The 17,062-nt window shown below is 41.0% G+C and overlaps 1 protein-coding gene across 5 annotated transcripts in view; it reads right to left on the reverse strand.

Annotated features, from left to right (window-relative positions):
* KLHL29 (kelch like family member 29) overlaps positions 1–17,062 on the reverse strand; it is a 403,476-nt gene that overhangs the window by 134,345 nt on the left and 252,069 nt on the right. For 3 of the 5 annotated variants that reach the window (XM_048938075.1, XM_048938076.1, XM_048938079.1), the window contains 3 exons: positions 13,971–14,084; positions 6,253–6,394; positions 4,959–5,501 (listed from right to left, as the gene is read on the reverse strand). In XM_048938075.1, the coding sequence (XP_048794032.1) occupies positions 4,959–5,501; positions 6,253–6,394; positions 13,971–14,084 (799 nt within the window). Of the gene's footprint in view, positions 1–4,958; positions 5,502–6,252; positions 6,395–7,631; positions 7,651–13,970; positions 14,085–17,062 lie in introns of those variants that run through there. The other 2 variants (XM_048938080.1, XM_048938077.1) reach the window with 2 other exon arrangements.

Raw genomic sequence — 17,062 nt, forward strand, 5'->3', positions numbered from 1 at the left:
CTACCAATATCTGCCTCTGATGTTGTGGGCCAACATAACAAAATAGGAGACATTAATTTTGGAGTAGGTCATGTAGTTTTATGTATTTAACTGTATCTAAGCTACCTATTTATCTATCTATATATATGGATACAAAAAGTAGGGCAGATTTTCCTAAGGTTACACAGACCGTGTATTCTACTGCAAAGCCAAGAACTGAAACCAGACTTTCTGAAGTACTTATCACAACGCATTCTCTAATTAATGTTATTAGAATTCCAAATGCTACTCTGCTATGCACACCCACAGAACTGCTGGACAAGCTGAAGTTCTTTTTGAAAATTCAACCTTTTGTGAAAAAACAGTTGATGGTTATTGACAAAATGTTGTCGTCTGCATTGTTACTATCCACTGTTAAGGAAAGCAAATATTGTCTGAGGACTAATGAGAATTCCAAAGCAATAAAGTCAAAGTGTGAAAAGTGCAATCAATAAGTCATGATGCAACAGTGTTCGTTTGTAGTTTTGTTATCATTTAGTTCATGATATTTAGTGATGCTTGAAAAGGAAGTGTTAAGAAATTAGTGTTACAAGAATTAACATTCCAGTTTTATTTTTGATACCGTTATGTTTCTACAGTCATTACAGTATGAATGCTAATTAGAATCTGATTTTGTTTCCCACCAGTTAAGGACTGAAAATAAAAAAAATTATAGAAGAAAAAATATTATGGAAACAAATATCAGTGTTACCCACGAATTAAAACTCTCAATGCCCATGGCTAATTTTACACTGCAGGAGAATGTACTGCAATAAAAACCTGTTCTCCTTTTTTTTTTTTGTTTTGTTTTGTTTTTGTTTTCTCTCATGCTTCAAGGTATACTGAATTTATGAAGAAAGTATCTTTTTGAACATATAATAGATCTTAGAGTTCAAGCTAGACCATTTATATCTTACATACAGCTGGGCTATCCACTAGGGGGTGAGGTTTGGATTTACTACAAGTCTTGGAAATAAAGAATCATACTGCCTCATGGAAAAGTCAAGGACTAAATCTCAGCTACTCGTTTCTGCAGAAGAACCAATCTCTTCTAGCCCTTTATCACACATTAATTTTCCCCCATGTTGACTCAACTGGACTGGCAGGCAGATAGATGCTGCTCTTTGTTACTTCACCATGACATGGGGTACCTTGTGTTGGAAGCTGAATGGACAGAGCTTTTCTCACTTTGCCCTGCAGGCATCTTGTGCAAGTGACAACTACTGCTGGCACATCATGCAGCCTTAAGTTACTGAACTTACGTTTGAAAAAATATTATGTTTGAATATTCTTTACAACTCTGTTTTCTAAAGAAAGCACATAAAATTTTGGCTATGTTAACTACAGTGGATCTTCACTAAGTATCTTCACAAAGGAATATCTTCAAAGAGGCAATTACAATCCAAGGCTGAGACATCTCAAAATCACTCTTAAATGCGTATAGTAAGAGATCCCATGCATTTCATGAGGCAGCTCTACACACTGTTAAAAGCAATAATTACTTTGAAACATTATTTATATCTCCAATAATGTGTCTGTTATATAAATCCACTAAATAAATGGACTGTGTAGCTAAACATTCATATTCAACATATTATAGAGGCAATAAAGAATCTCATTGTAGAATATCACCCATCCAGATGAAGAAGATGCTCTAATCCGTGCAAATATTTTCTTGCAAGTACTTTCAATGGAATTAGGTGAGAATTAGCTCTGACACAGTGAAGAGAATGGCAAATCTGTCCTGTATCATGGTTATTGGTATCAAAACACCCTATTTGCAGAGTCACAGAAATGACTCTCAGTCATGTGAGTGAGATCTCTTGACCTATTGCAAATAAGACACCATACTGGCCACGCCTTTAACTTTTGGCAACTTATTAATTTACTTTTATTTGGAAGCAACCAAATAAGAAACTTCATTCTGATTGAATACAGCATAATGTGGCCCCAACAAATACAATGCTGGGAAATAATACACAAAATTTTATATCAGTTCCCAGACAAAGTCTAAAAATACAAGGAATCCTATCATATGAACCAGAAAGTGCTGCTCTTTCACTTAAGGGATAGTTGGGTAATTATTCAAAACTGGACTGTCAAGTTAAAAAATAATACAGAGTATCTCAGGATAATGAGAAAGACCTCAGGGCCATTAGCAGTGGCTCATATTACATCAGTGGCCAAGACTCCCCAAGAAAGACAGAGAATATTTAAATGAAACTAGCAGAGAATTAGTTTGAACTTGTATATTTGAACAGCTCGGCACTTATAGTATCCATTTCTTATAGTATCCATTTCTTCCTGGAGAGAAAGCTGTCTATCATGTAAGGCTGTGAAATCAGTGGAGCTTTAGCGACTGAAATCCCTAAGGCAGAAATTTAAATAACAACAACAACAACAACAACAAAAGAAAATTGAGTCACCTTTAAATCTATAGAGTTTATACTAAAAATCTGATCCTAGCAGGGTTTCAAGCTGTAGTTAGACACCTAGGTGTCTTCCCTTTCCTGATTATCTCCATATCCTAAGACCATTCAAGAAGAAACCAAGTCTAACTTGTATCTTCTCTGACATTAGCTTTGGCAAGAATAATTATAGGCTTGGAATCAAGCCCTTTCACGACTTAGGAGGAGATGACTTTTACTTTTTAAACTAAGTCCTGTTTATGAGACGTTTATTTATATGTGCTCATTACTTTATGTTTGTTTTTTAACTTCTACCAGGAATTACTCAAAAGATGATGGTCATAAATCCCTGGGAAAACAGCTGTCTAGCCTGCAATTTATAAGCTAAAGCATGGCTAATAAGTCAGCACTTGTCATGGCTTAGAAATATTGCTTGCTTCAATATTCTTATGAGCTTCTCCTATGCGCAGAAGTTTCCAAACATAAGACCAGGGCTAGGTCTGATGTGCCCAACATATTCTTACAACTCTTCCTCACCTTAACGAACACCTCGTTGGCTGACTGCTGCCTCTTACACTGTCAAGCAAAGCTCCATTCCCCAAGTATTTGGACAATTAGACCACACTACGGTTTACAGCACTTTTAAGCAAGAATGCTGATTAAGACTTTGCAAATCAAATATTAAAAGACTGATTCAATATTTTACAACCTTTTTACTCAGACTCTGAACTGAAGTTTACTTCACCTGCTAGCCATAGATACGCTGAAGGTTAATTGATGTAGGAAGCGTAAATAGCAGCTAATGCTACTGGCCCAAAGTATGCGAGGCGTTTAAGACTGTTCCTCACCTCAAGTGTGCAGTCACTGACACGCTCATTTGTCTCACTAGGTTAGCGTCACTAGGCTCTAGATACGTGATGAAATTACCACAGTGAAAGTGGTTTAAGCTTATGTGTTTGTCCCTGTATTGTATATTTGCACGTCTCCGATGACACCAAGTAATCCTTTAAATTGTGCTAATTTGATCATGTATCCGAGTACCTAGTGCAGTAAATTGGGATAGGTGGCTAAGAAAAGCGGAGATGATGCCTTCAGAAGACAAATAGCTTCCACGGAGAAAAGAGACATCCAGCAGCTCATTCTACTGGGGCTGGAGTATAAATCTCTGCCCTTTCTCCTACAAAATCAAAGGTCTGAAACTTATAAACCTAAGCTGACAAATTGCTTTTGTGGATTTTGATTTCTTTTAAAGGGAAAGAATTAGCAAAACTCTTAAAAAGCAGCTGTTAGTGATTTTTTGATTACCTGCCTGCACTTGCACCACTTAAAGCCCATCTAGATCTTAAAGAGAAGAAAAATTCAGAAGATCATCACCTTGCAGGTGTTTGGGGCTCAAACTTACAACCTTACAACCTCACAAGCGGTCCAAATATTTCACTTGAGAAAAGTAATCCGAGCTTTTAACCTTAGCTCCTTTTCAAGAGACATTCGGTATGGGTTTGCACATACCAAAGTATAATTTAAGTAATGAGCAGGAAGAGTTATTGGAGTAATCATTTTTAATAGAGATTCCTTGTCTTTAATACAGAGCTACACAACAGAACTTAATAGCTTGTGGCAAGTAAATAATTTACCCACGGATTGGGTCTGAATACAAATGTATACATAAAATATCACAGACTTAATGAAGCCTTTGGGGTGGCTTTTTGGAAATCAATTTAATTGATTTTGGTGATAGGCCTGCATTTGTATTTTCGTAAGCTACATTTTACTTTACTGTCACATGTGACACAGTCATGGTTTTTTTTGGGGGGGGGGAAAAGGGGGAGCGGGCAGGGCAAACTCCACAAACGAAATTAGAAACTGAGTGCACAGAGAGTAATTTTTAAAGTGTCTAGGGTAAGACACTCGGAAATAACACTCCACCGTGACCCAACAACGTGCCTCATTTAGAAAGCACTTATCTGAAAAGGTCAACCTTTCAAGAATGCTCATGACAATTCACGTTTTTTTTTGTAGCATTTGAGCCCGATGAAGCTGGTAATGATGAGTTTTACCCTTACGCTGTACGCTTTGGGTTGCTCAGTGTCAGTCAATAGGTTTGCCTGCACTTGGTTTGGGCTCTTATTGGAGGGAGGAAGAAGGCAATGGCTGAAGAAGCCCAGCGATGTGTCTAACACACAATTGAGGCCAAGAGGACAGCGGTCTGACGTAAACACAGGCACTTTTAAAGGAGAGGGACGACGGCTGCCTAATGTGCCTCGAGACTGGGAGCACCAGCTTATGTGATGGACCTTGAAAGCTGCTTTTGTCTACAAAAGACACCCGCAGTTCGTCCTCGCCTTTCTAAAGCACCGCTTTTCGTCGTCATTAATTCATCAAAGCTATGCATTAAAGAAAAGCCATGGGACAGACGCCAGAGCTGGGCCAGCAGACCCGAGGAGAGCAGCGGGGAGGTCTATGCAGCTGCTATCCTGAGCCCACCTCCCTCCGTGCCCTCGCGCCCCGCAGGGCCGACTCGGCCCACCTTACCTTTGGGGTGCCAGGGGTCCGTGAACTCGTACTTCCCCACGCCGATTGTCCGCAGCATCTGCACCCCGTTCGTGTTGTCCGGCCCCGCCGCCGCGTTGGGGGGCATTGGGGCGGCCACCTGCCCATTGGTGGCGGGTGCGTTGCTGGGCAAAGCGGCGGAGGGCAGAGCTGGAGGCGGCGGCGGCAGCATGGGGCAGGCCAGGTGGCCGTTTCCCACCACCCCGGGGCTCGGGTGGGCTACCGGCCCCACGCCGCTCATGGAGGACATGCTGAGGGGCTGGCTGTTGGTGTACAAGGGCTGGCTCTGGAGGTTGACCACCATGTTGCTGAGGGGCTGGGAGGGCTGCGGCTGGAGCTGGTAGTGGGCCGGCATCAGTGGGAGCTGGGGAGTGACGTGCGGAGGGAGGGAAGGCGTGACGCCGATGACGGGGGCCTGGACGTTCGCGGCCGGGCTGAAGGTGGGCGGCTGCGTCATCCCGTAGGAGTGTGTGATGAGGGCGGGCTGGCTGCCGGCTGCCACCGTGGTGACCCAGGGAGCTGCACCTGTGGCACGAAGGAAGGTGGGCAATGGCGGTGGGCTGGCACCGGGGGACAGGTACAAAACTACCCCGGGCCTCCCGCTGTACCACCGCGTTTGCACAAGTCACCACCGAGCCACGCTCTTATCCTTCACAGAATCTAAAGTGGCTCAATACCTGGAGCTATTCCAATCCAGTAAGTGCATAAAATTGCTACAGTGATGTGAGTGCAATTGTTAAAATACTCATCAGGTGACATGCAGCGTGTTTACGGTTTTATGTGTTTTGTGCTTTATGCAGCTTAAGCACATGCTTCCAAGAAAATTAACCTCTTTCCCCACCGTGCTTTCGTGGCTCCCTGACAAACACTCTGTGTGTATAATAATGGTGCTCCAGCCACTACAAAGAGATTGTAATTAGGCGTCTGGCAAAGTAGCACAATGTATGATATATGTCTGGAAGCTGGAAATCATTTCAGGTAGTTCTGGACATAAAAGAGGTCTTAAAGTATTACAGAGTGCCTCTTCCTCCAGTGAAGGCAGAGAAGGAGGGGGAAAAAAAACACTTTAATGAACTTGCAGGCATCTTAATACGTTTATATTAGTCTCAGCATAGAAGAAACTTGAGGGGTCTTTACAATGAGAGAAAAACCCTGCTGAAGAATACAGAAAGGGCTCACAATGAAGTCTAATTTACAGAGGTAAATGGAGATAGTGCATTGAATTTGCTTTGAATGATTTTCCCTTGTAGAATTACAAATAAGATTACAAACATACCTGGGTTTTCATTCTCCCTCATCTGTTTAGATGGTGGCTCATCAGTGTCCCAAGGTGTAGACTGATTGATGGGTGTCTGTCCCCACCTAACGCTAGTTGCAAGTCCTTGAGGCTGATTTTCAGTCTTGGAAATGCAAGGTGTCTACCAAAGAGAGAAAGAAAATAGAGAATAAAAATGGTAAGAATATTTGGAATAATTACCATTCTGAATATCTACTAGCTTGTTTGTTTGTTACAGTCCAAGAGGATATTTTTAAGTCTATAAATATCATTTTACTCTAGGCTTACATGGCATGTCTATATGGATAAAAGAATGTATTTGTCAAAATTATTTCTGGAAATTCAACTGAGCCACCATTAAAAAAAAAAGATACAAAAACTACCATTTTCAGAAGTAAGGGTTTCTTTGGCCTTGAAAATAAATAAAAAAGATTTATGCTAATATCCATTCAGACAGCCATAGCTAACACAAAATGGGACAATCTTCTGTTTGCTCAGTCTCTTTCAAAAATGGTGAGTTTTGCTTAGCAGAAGGCAGGAAAAGAGCGACTTGTTTACAACTGTAGGACAAATTACTGTAGAACAGTAAAGAGAAGTCTTAGTATTTACTGTCTGTCAACCCCTAAAATTGAATGTCAATAAAAAAAAAAAAAAAGCAGCATAACAGCCATTGGCTGCTAAAGTGGCTGTGCTGGCAGTTCTTCAGAGATGTTAAAATAACTGTAAAGTAGGGGAAGGACTGGGGCTGACTAATCATCAAGGGAGATGTGATCTGAAAGAGATTTGTAGATAAAGAAACGATCACGTGGATTGAAATGCTCAGACAGAACTCCTGTGGTTTCAGGAGTTCTTCTCAAACAATCATGCCTTTGCTGAGAAAAAGTCTGTAGAAAACGAGGGGGCTCTAACAGGTCTCATTTATTTAACTTGGCAGTGTATTTCATTGCCAGAAGATTAAAAGTTTTTTTGTTTGTTTTTACTGGTGTCGGAACTTCTAAACCAAGAAAGCGGAACCAGCTGCCTATTCCTGAATGAGTATTGAGGCCATAAGCCATAAAGAATAGGAGACCGGTCTGAGTGATCGCTTGTTTGCCTTACATCTGGGAAGTAATTTAGACGGAGGTACAGAGGCTCCATAAACACCCTGGGTCATGCTATACCAATGAAATCTCTGTCAACACCACTGACTTTTTTCTCCCCGTCATCAGTACCTCAATCACTCCATGAAAAAAATTCATTAACAGACCCATTTCTGCCCTCTGCAAAATACTACAACGCCTTTCCCAAGTTCATCTGTCATTCCTCGCTCCTTTAAATCCCAGCTCCTCCCTTCTGCCCCTGCTCCAACTCTCCCTCCTTCATCCAGGTGCCTCCATCACCTTTTATCACTCATTCCTGTTGCCACCTGAGATTTGCTCTCCCTGGGCGATGGCAGTCAGGAGGCCTGGATGCTGATCTTGACGGCAGACAGAGGCTTTGCTGTGCTGCTGTCTTTGCTGCCAAAGGCCATGATGGAAATATATCCCCATAGAAATGCTGTATTTTGTTAAATGCAGACGGTCGTGGGAAACGTGGTTCTTAATATCTTTTTTCCTAAGGAATCCTGAAATGAGAATTTTATTATTGTGCCCAAATGAATACTTTTTCTTTCTTTTCTTTTGTAAGATGCATACATTTTCCATCTTTTTTAACATCTCCATTTTTTTTTTCCTACTCCACTGGTGCCAATGATGATGATATCCAGGTTTTAGATTCACGTTTCCTTCTGCCCCCAGCCTTTTTCTATCCTATTCTTAACTTTTCAAGCCTAGAACTTCTGCAGTTGAAGTAAAAATGACAATCAGCAAAGGCAAAAACAGAGAACGTGGATAAGCAAGAGCTTTAAGATTCATGGTGTTGTATTCAGTGGCAAAGAAAGGGCAGGAGGGGAAGAAATAAATCTCAATTTGAAATGCTTTCTGTTTATAAATTGTCCCTAGAAAAAGCTCAATCTGAATACCTTTAGTTTTTGCATAGTACAAAGTCTTTGACAGAGGAGGAAATAATACTGTTGGTGCTCTTCGTGCTTTACCAGTACAGTTGGCAGCATCGCTTTGGATGCAGCTGAACTGTTTAACGGGGGCTAAAGTGCTCTGCAATAGAACAAAGAAAAAAAGAAAAAACACCACCTCCATTCTCTGCCAAACCACTGTTATTTGTCTAAAGAAAAGCTTTGAAACAGTAAGTGCAATATTGAGAAATGGACATTTTTATGAACCAACGAAGGGCAGGGGAATTCAGAACTCCAACCATGCCCCATGTATGCCAGATTCCACATGCAGTATTTATGTGTTGCACTTCTTTGTTACAGGAACTGGGCCTTATAAGTGGGTCTGTCATACATTCTTGGTATTGTAAGGTGTGCAGAATCTTGTGTAACTTCTGTTACAAACTCATACTGCTTTAAAACACTGTCAGTATCAAATAAGACCTTAAATAATCCAGAATCGTTTATGGATATTTTCACTAAACATGCTTACAAATCCTGCTTTTTAGAGGCCCCTTGGACTTACAACCACAAACACAGCACATAGTTTTTAAACTGTACTCCTGAACTTGTTTGTATTGGCTCAGAAAGAGCTAGGCATCAGTTGGTAAGAAATCACAACGCACATTAACAAAGCACAGTTTAGAGAATAACAGAGGTAGAAATAGAAGCACAGCTTACCACATTTCTTTCTTTCATATACATACATATCTGGTCTCTGATCTAATTTCTTCATTATTTTTCTTAATACATAAAAGGTTACTTTACAAGTGCTCCATCTCTCTGATCCAATTGCAGCAATTACTAATTTGCATATTTGGAAAGAGAAACAATTTCCAGCATCATCAAACAGAGGAACTTTATGTCCATGCGCTCAGACACATGACAGCACTCTATTTGATGCTTTTAATGTACAACACAAATGACCAAAAAATGGCCTGTATTATGCCAGTCGTGCTGGGGGAAGAGATGTGTTCCATTAGTGATCTGCAGACTTCACAGAAACTAATTGTACTATGTTACACTTTTATCTTTAGCTTTCATGTCAGATGCTTGTTTGAATTAAACAAGAAACACATGAAAAAAAAAAAAAAAAGAAATGCATTACAAAATCTACTGGGCATACATTTTAAAATACTGCCAAATGTCTATTTACATGAATAGACAAGAAGGTTTCTGAAAGGTCTGGCGAAGCCTGGCTAGTCAACGGCAGCACTATTTCGTAGCCTGAACTTCAAGGCGGACTACAAAGATTACTAAATGAATTATCAGCATTTCTGCGCAGCCCTAACATATTCCATCTGTGCTCTTTGTCACGAGTAAAGTACCCTGAATCCAAATTTGAGGATTTCTTTCACTCCTTTGTTTGAAATGACCATTAAGAACAAACACAAATTTTCAGTGAAAGCCTGTGTTTCACCTCATGCCTGCCACTTTGAACTGCAGCAGTAACAATGACACATTTCTACAGCAGAGTTTTGAAGAACTGAGCTAGCTTATGTTTAAAGTTTTTCAACACTTTTCCACTTGACATTCAACTAAAACAGCAATTAGAAGTAGAATTTCTTGTGGTCACGCTCTGTTCTTCCAATTCTATCATAAAACCATAGAACAGTTTGTGTTGGAAGGGACCTTTAAGCTCAGGTAGTTCCAACCCCTGCTGTAGGCAGGGACACCTCCCTCCAGCCCAGGTTGCTCACAGCCTCATCCAGCCTAGCCTGGAATGCTTCCATGGAGGGGCATCCACAGCCTCTCTGGGCAAGATGTTCAGTGTCTCACCACCCTCACAGTAAAGAATTTCTCCCTAATATCCTCTCTAATCTACCCATTTCCCCTCATCCTGTCACTACCTGTCCTTATAAAAAGCCCCTCTCCTGCTTTCCTGTAGGCTCTCTTGGTACAGGTGACTTTAAAAAGCACAATTTTCTTGCTTTGTTTTCTAAAATTCACATTTTGACCTCATTCCTTTATCTCGCCCCACTTTAAGGCAACTTTTTTTGTCACCACACAGCTCTCCCTGAGTAAGATCCTCTCTGCTGACATCCCAGACAAGAGTTCTCCTTGAGATCTGCCATTAACGTTGTACAACAAGGTGACTAATGAAGGGGACACACATACAGCCAAATGCAAACAATTGGCTGAACAAATGTAAATAAAAATTCCATGCTCTTATGAAAGCAGATTTTTCCTATCCACTTGAGAACATAATTAATTTACCTGAGGTCAGCCCCTTTAAGTTACTAATCAACCCCTAAGCATTACAGTAGCATTTCAAAATAATTCAAAAGACTCTTCTCTACTGAAAAGGACATCCTGCATTAAAATCGTTGTGATGCTGTTCTGCATGGAGTAAAACATCCCACGTTTAAAAATGACAAACAGTACAGAACGCTGAATTGGTGCACAAATTTTCCAAGTGTACTGAAACCCTCATCAGAAGGATTTCATCTGAGTATTTATTATTCTCCACAAATCAGCCAATTCAGACTTCTGCAGTCAACATAAATACAAAAGCTGATGAGTAGCTTGGAGCCAAACCCAGTAAATACAGCAACACTTATGATCTGTTGTTCCAGCCATGTTCTACATCTTCCATTTGAGAGATTACGGCACAGAAGGTAAATGACTGCAACTGAGGCAATAATTGAAAAGTTTTATGATGGATAATAAGTCTTTCACCACACATCTTCTGTTCCCATCCAACAGAGATGATGAATTACTACCATGATCCCCATGAAGTTGAGCTTGGTATGAAGGGACATTAGGAGAGTCCCAGACAGGATATTCTTCTGTGACATTTGGCAAGGACAATGTGATTATTGTCATCTAGAGATGAAGAAGCCTTCAGGGCTGAGTTGAATTAGCCCAGAGAGGTGCAATCCAGAGATCTGTATTTCCCAAAGCTTGGGGAGCCCCAGCACACCATATGCACTCTGTTATCTGCTAGGCAGATTCACTGCATGCAATGGCTCCACAGACTTGTTGGTGAGTTTCAAAGGAAGGAAGCATGTGGTGTAAAGCCCTGCTCTCCTCATGGGGTGTTTGCAACAGTGCAGAACTCATCCTTCTGCTCACCTCTGGCTTAAACTTGACTGGTATATTACAGAGGCAATATTACATCCTTCGAAGACATACAAGAACAATATGAAGCTAGGATTAGCTGGACTCTCTGAAACAAAACTGTTATTCCGTATATCAAGCTTTATGCATAACAAACAACAACAAAAAATCCACCTTGGCAGTAGCAGTCTCCCAGTTTCAAGGATATTAACTGCAGTACAGATGTGCAGGCAAAACGGAGCAAGGTGGAACAATTTCAGAGTAACTTGAGACTAACAAAGACAAGTTGCCAGGTTGCTGAAATTTTTTTTTAGCTCTAACAGTCATAAACTATGGCCCATAGGCAACAGTAATTGGTGTACATCTGGTCCACTGAACCTTATTAAATTAAAACATTAAAAGCGTTCAGATTCATAGGGCTTTACACAACATCCACAAAAAAGTTCACAAGTTCACAGCAATCAGCTGGTGCTGAAGATTGGGAATTTGTGATCCAGTCTATTCTGCATCAGTTTACACGGTTAACATTAGTTGGTCAGTACGCATAGCCACAGCTACGTCTGCCATTGAGCCCAAATCCTTACAGAAGCTGTCTCCTTTGATGAAGTAAGACCTAAACTTTTACTGAGACCTTTACGTCAATGGAAACGTAAAACCTACCGCGCTCCTACCCGCGTTGCAGAGTGAATCAGCTGAATTAAAAACCAACCCAACAACAACCAAAAGGCTGATTAAGTCTTCCCCAGTCTCAACGACACAAAACACTTCCTGGGAGGTCTTTATAAACACATCTGAGCAATTTCCCCAAAGGCTTGTAAAACTCCTGACATATATCCTGTTACAGCTCAGAGTGCTAAGACCTATTCAAGCAGTTTCATGAGCAAAAAAGAACTAATCTGGATAGAGGGATCTTATTTATGGTTCCCAGCAACCAAAATTATTTTACTAAGGCCTTCATTTAAAGTGATGGATAAGAAGTAGCGATTCTCTGTTCCAATTATCCAAAAGAGATTGGGAATGGCAGCTTAATACTAAGATAATGTATCCAATATGCAACCCACTCTATTTTCTCTCCCCACTGAAAATAAAAAGACTAACACACACACACACATGCGTAGTAGCAAACACTCCCTTCCACAGATTCAGGTTTTATAGCCTGTCATGGACAAAAGCAACTTCAATTTAATGAGGGAATTCCTTTTAAAGTTGTTAGCTATGCCTCACTCTAACAAGTAATGACTGGTGACCTGGTTGGGTTTTAAACCTGAACGTGTCTGGTGCTCTAAAAAGCTCAGTGGCTTCTGCACCACAGTGTTTACGGTCTCATTTAGTAGTTTGTATTACTAAACTCCGTATGAAACAGGTACTCTCTATGTGCATGAGGCACACATGTACAAGTTAAACCACAGTGGGGTAGATCTCTGACTGGGGTATATTCCTATACTGCACTGGGAAGGATCACAGGCATAGTTTTGAGTTCAGCCCATGGCCAAAGTAGCTGTTAAGGATATACGCGCGGTTTTTAAAGATGCAGCAATATCCACCCAGTACAAGTCATGGGGCTGGGCGACAGAAAGAAAACTGTTGTGTTAAGAGAGGGATGTACTGTAATAGATAGAAAACCTAAGGGAAATGGACAGACCGGTAAGCAAGAGAAACTGAACAAGGTGTCCTGCAGTAAAACCTTATTCAAGAACCTGCTCATGGGTGGAGAGGAGAACTCATCTACCTTACAGTTCCCATTACCAGGCAATTCTACCATGACACAGCTTTGTTTTTCTCTTTTGAAAGCTAATGTGGGAGCGGTGAGAAGGAGGATAATAAAGTTAACTCATAGAAAAAATGTTGTTACCCTGCAGAGAAGACAAAAGAAATCTTAGCTTCCTTTCGAGCTGGAAGCATCATTCAGTATTGCCATCCTAACCAGCATCCAGCGAAGACCAAATGGGCAGTGCGAGCTATGGAGCACCCTCCAGGCAAGACACATCGCTTAGCAGCAGGGTGCTGGCTACATCGATTCCCTTCTTCAGAGGATTTAAACACAACCTCAACCTTGAGATTAATGACAAGTGCTTGAAGAAACATCCAAGTGCAGTCAGGTCCACGTCTCACACAGGCAGAACACTGATCCCAGCTCTGAGTAGGGCTTCTCACTGCAGTTTGCGAGCTGCTGAGGCAAGACGTACTGGCACATCCAGCATCTTCACCCTCCCCTCCCCCACACATCAACCACATAATTCCTGGACTAAGCATTTTTGCCATTTCATTCATGTTATGCTATGGTTACCTTCCTAAATAGGGCTGATGGCCAAATTCCAAAGCTCTAACAATGCAATGAAAGATAATTCCATGCCAGGTATGGGTCTGCTGCTGCTGTCTTGGTAATCCTCTTGCATGTGGGTTTGGGGAGGCAAGAGGATGGATAAGATTATCGAAAAGGAGGGAAAAAATGGGATAGAAGAAAGCTGTGAACTGACCATAATGCTATCTTTTTGGTGGCTGCAGTGCCCAGGACAACCATCGCTCTCCCACCAGTTAGGTGCCGGGAATGAATTTAAAGAAAAAGTGCTTCATAAATGGCAGTTGGCATTCTGTCTTGGCAAATCTCACCAGCAGAAGGTCAGGTACTCACCCAGCTGCCTTCGTTTCTCAGCGAGAACATCAGAGACCGGAGCTGAGGTATGGAACCGAGGTCCCGGCTGCGACACTTGCTGCTCCAGGACACCAAGGACATCAGCGCACGACACTGGGTTCGAGCACAGAAGCCCCACTTTAGCCTGAGCTGAACCTCCTCTGCTAACACGGTCGGCATGCAGATCAACCCCAAATCAGTGCGAAACTACAAACGTAAAAGCATCTCACAACGGAGAAAAAATGCGTGACATCAGGAACAATTCAGCAGCACGTACTACAGAGAACATGCACTACGCAACGCAAGGTCCTGCAGGGATCCTATGGCAGAGGCAGATAAATCCAGTTCATCATAAGTGCTTTTTGTCAGAGGGCAAAAGGAAACATGGGTAATAATGGAATAAGTGCTTGTCAGACCAGAATCCCAAGGGCGTACAAAGGATGTAACCCTTGTGTGCTAGCAGAGCTACTTGAGAATGACCTAATGGCAGATCGCTTGAAAACTAAACATTTATCTTGCATGCAAATGCTGGCCATTGATAGGGTCAGAAGTCACGCTCCTTGTGGTGTTTTTGTCCCAAATTTCCCATGCATTTCATTCTGTTATCTAAACAGGACTCTCAGTTTCTTTCTGGATCGGGGCCTAAAGCATTAGGAATAAAAAGAGGAATATTAAAAAAAAAAAACAAAAGCGATGTCACTTTGGGCTCCAATCCCTTCATCAAGATACTTCTATACAAGTCCCCTTTTGCTGCATTGGACGCTGACATTTTACATTCAAGCCCTGTGAATTCAGTGCTTCAATTGTAGTACACACTCCTTGGCAGGAAAGTGCATGTTCTCTGCCTACACAGCAGGCACATTAAGAAAAAACAAAACAAAACAAAAAAAGAAAACCCAGATAAGCCTGTGACTGTTGAACAGTGCTGCACGATATTACTGATTTATTAACTTGGCTTGATCAATAAGGCTATCATCAAGGGCACATTTAGTTTGCACATAAATTTCACTTTCTAACAAGCACTTCTGCGTGCTCACTTTGGTTTCCATAATCTGATCCAGGTCTCAGGAAGCCTTCTTTAAGGGAGAACAGAGAATTCTTTTTCTAAAAAAAGGATCAAAGTACACTCAGTTGTCTCTCAAACAAAAGGACAGTCAGTACTGTAGGAACAGCATGCTTACCTTTCCCAGCAAAAAGAAAAATAAGCTTATAGGTCCAAATTTATCGCTGCCATAAGTTCATCAACATCAATTGAGCTATTAAATGTGGCTGAATCTGGCTCATAGCAATTTAAAAACCTCAACTTTCTTTGAGAGTCTTCCATCAGTAAGATGCTAATTTAATGCATAATTTAAAATCCGCTGTCCTTTAACATTTTTACAGCGTTTGTAAATAATTTAGAAAGAACTAAAAATCCTTTTAGATTCATAAAGCTGCCCCCCTTTTTCTGCTACAAAACAACAAAGGCTTTCCAATCGAGAATATATTTATTCTCTAAATCTAAAAGTAAAAGCTGCAAGAAAGATGAGGAGAAACTGATTTACAAGATAAAACAATTAGCTCTGGGATATGTACATTAAGACTAATAAATTTCCCATCATGTTTTAAGGGAGTGGAGGAGGAATCTCAGATCTATTAGGTTTTATTCAAATTCTACTCAAACGTTCGATTAAAAGCATCTTATGAAGGTAAGTGATGCAGTCACTAAAATAAAGAAGTGACAAAGGGGATTAGAGAGCTGCATCTCTCAAAGACGATATACACTTGAATGGTCACACTTGAATAACCCATCCCTTCCCTACACACAAGATAACATCTACGATCTGCCCATTCCTGTAATTGCTTGGGTCTCGTTAAAAATATATTTCACAGTAAAAACGCTAACATAATATACTACATTTCCTTTTAATCCAACATCACATATCTCAATGGTTCTTATTAAAATCTTTCGTTCTGTGCAGGCAGATGAAAATGCATTTTAAGATTCAAACAAGTCTGTGCAAAAACAGCTCAAGCCCATCCATCTCCCAGTTGGTTCCTCAAGGAAGCTAAACATCCAGCAAGCTGCTCTGACCAGACGTGACTGGCAGGTCCTGGTTGGGGATAGGAGGCCTCGAGGTGCAGCCCTGCATACATTCAGCCTCAGCTCCACTACCACAAGAAGTTCAGTGCAAGATTAGGCAGCGGTCATATAATTTGATTTACAACAGAGCGCTAACATATGTTTCTTTTCTGGAAACACAGCCATCATTTTCCTCAATTTTTGTGGTTTGTAGGTTTGTTTCAAAGCATTTGTGCTCATTTACTTCCCACATCTCCATGCTACTAGAAGGAAGCTGTCCAGTTTTCCTTTTTCCCTTCAGCAGAACTGATTCGTAGACTAGCATGAATGCTTCAGCTGCCTCAGCCATCATCCTTCTAAAAGATTAATGGCAAACACATCACATACCAGGCTATAAATCTAGCAAATGGCTATTAGACATACTTTGCTGTCCACAGCCACACAATTTAAAGTAAAACAGATAATAGTATAGCTGTGGCTGCCATTACAAGAGACCTGCCACTTATTTTTTCCAGGCACTTCACTCTTATTTTTGGGGCGTGAATCAGATGCTCCATCAATATCACTGTGCTCATAGCAACTTGTGATGCTAAACAGTCCTTTGTCAATAAACATAAATGGATAAGCTTAGGTCCTACTTCAACTTTCTCTAACAATTAATAGTTTTACATTCCTGTATTATTTTCTCCTTGAAGATGAATTTTTTTTTCTAGGTGTCTGTTTTTGCTATTGGACTCAATACGAAGAGGAAATCCAGCAGTGGGGTTGGGCAATGGCCCTATGCTTCTCAAAATCCTCTGTATAATGTCTCTTCCAAAAAGTTTACATTTGTAAAAGCATAGAAACTCCCACTCTCTTTCCTCCCAGGAAGTTAACACATAATAAACCTCCTCTAAAAATAATCTCCTATTTCTCACAGAACTTCAGGGTTGCAGGGAGGAAGTGAAGGGTTATTGTGAGCCCTAAATAACGCAGGTTGGTTCTGTAAGCCGTGCAGGGACAGGCAAGCTAAAATTAAATGACCTTCAGT

This window comes from Lagopus muta, chromosome 2 (assembly GCF_023343835.1).
Source record: "Lagopus muta isolate bLagMut1 chromosome 2, bLagMut1 primary, whole genome shotgun sequence".
Lineage (NCBI taxonomy): Eukaryota > Metazoa > Chordata > Aves > Galliformes > Phasianidae > Lagopus > Lagopus muta.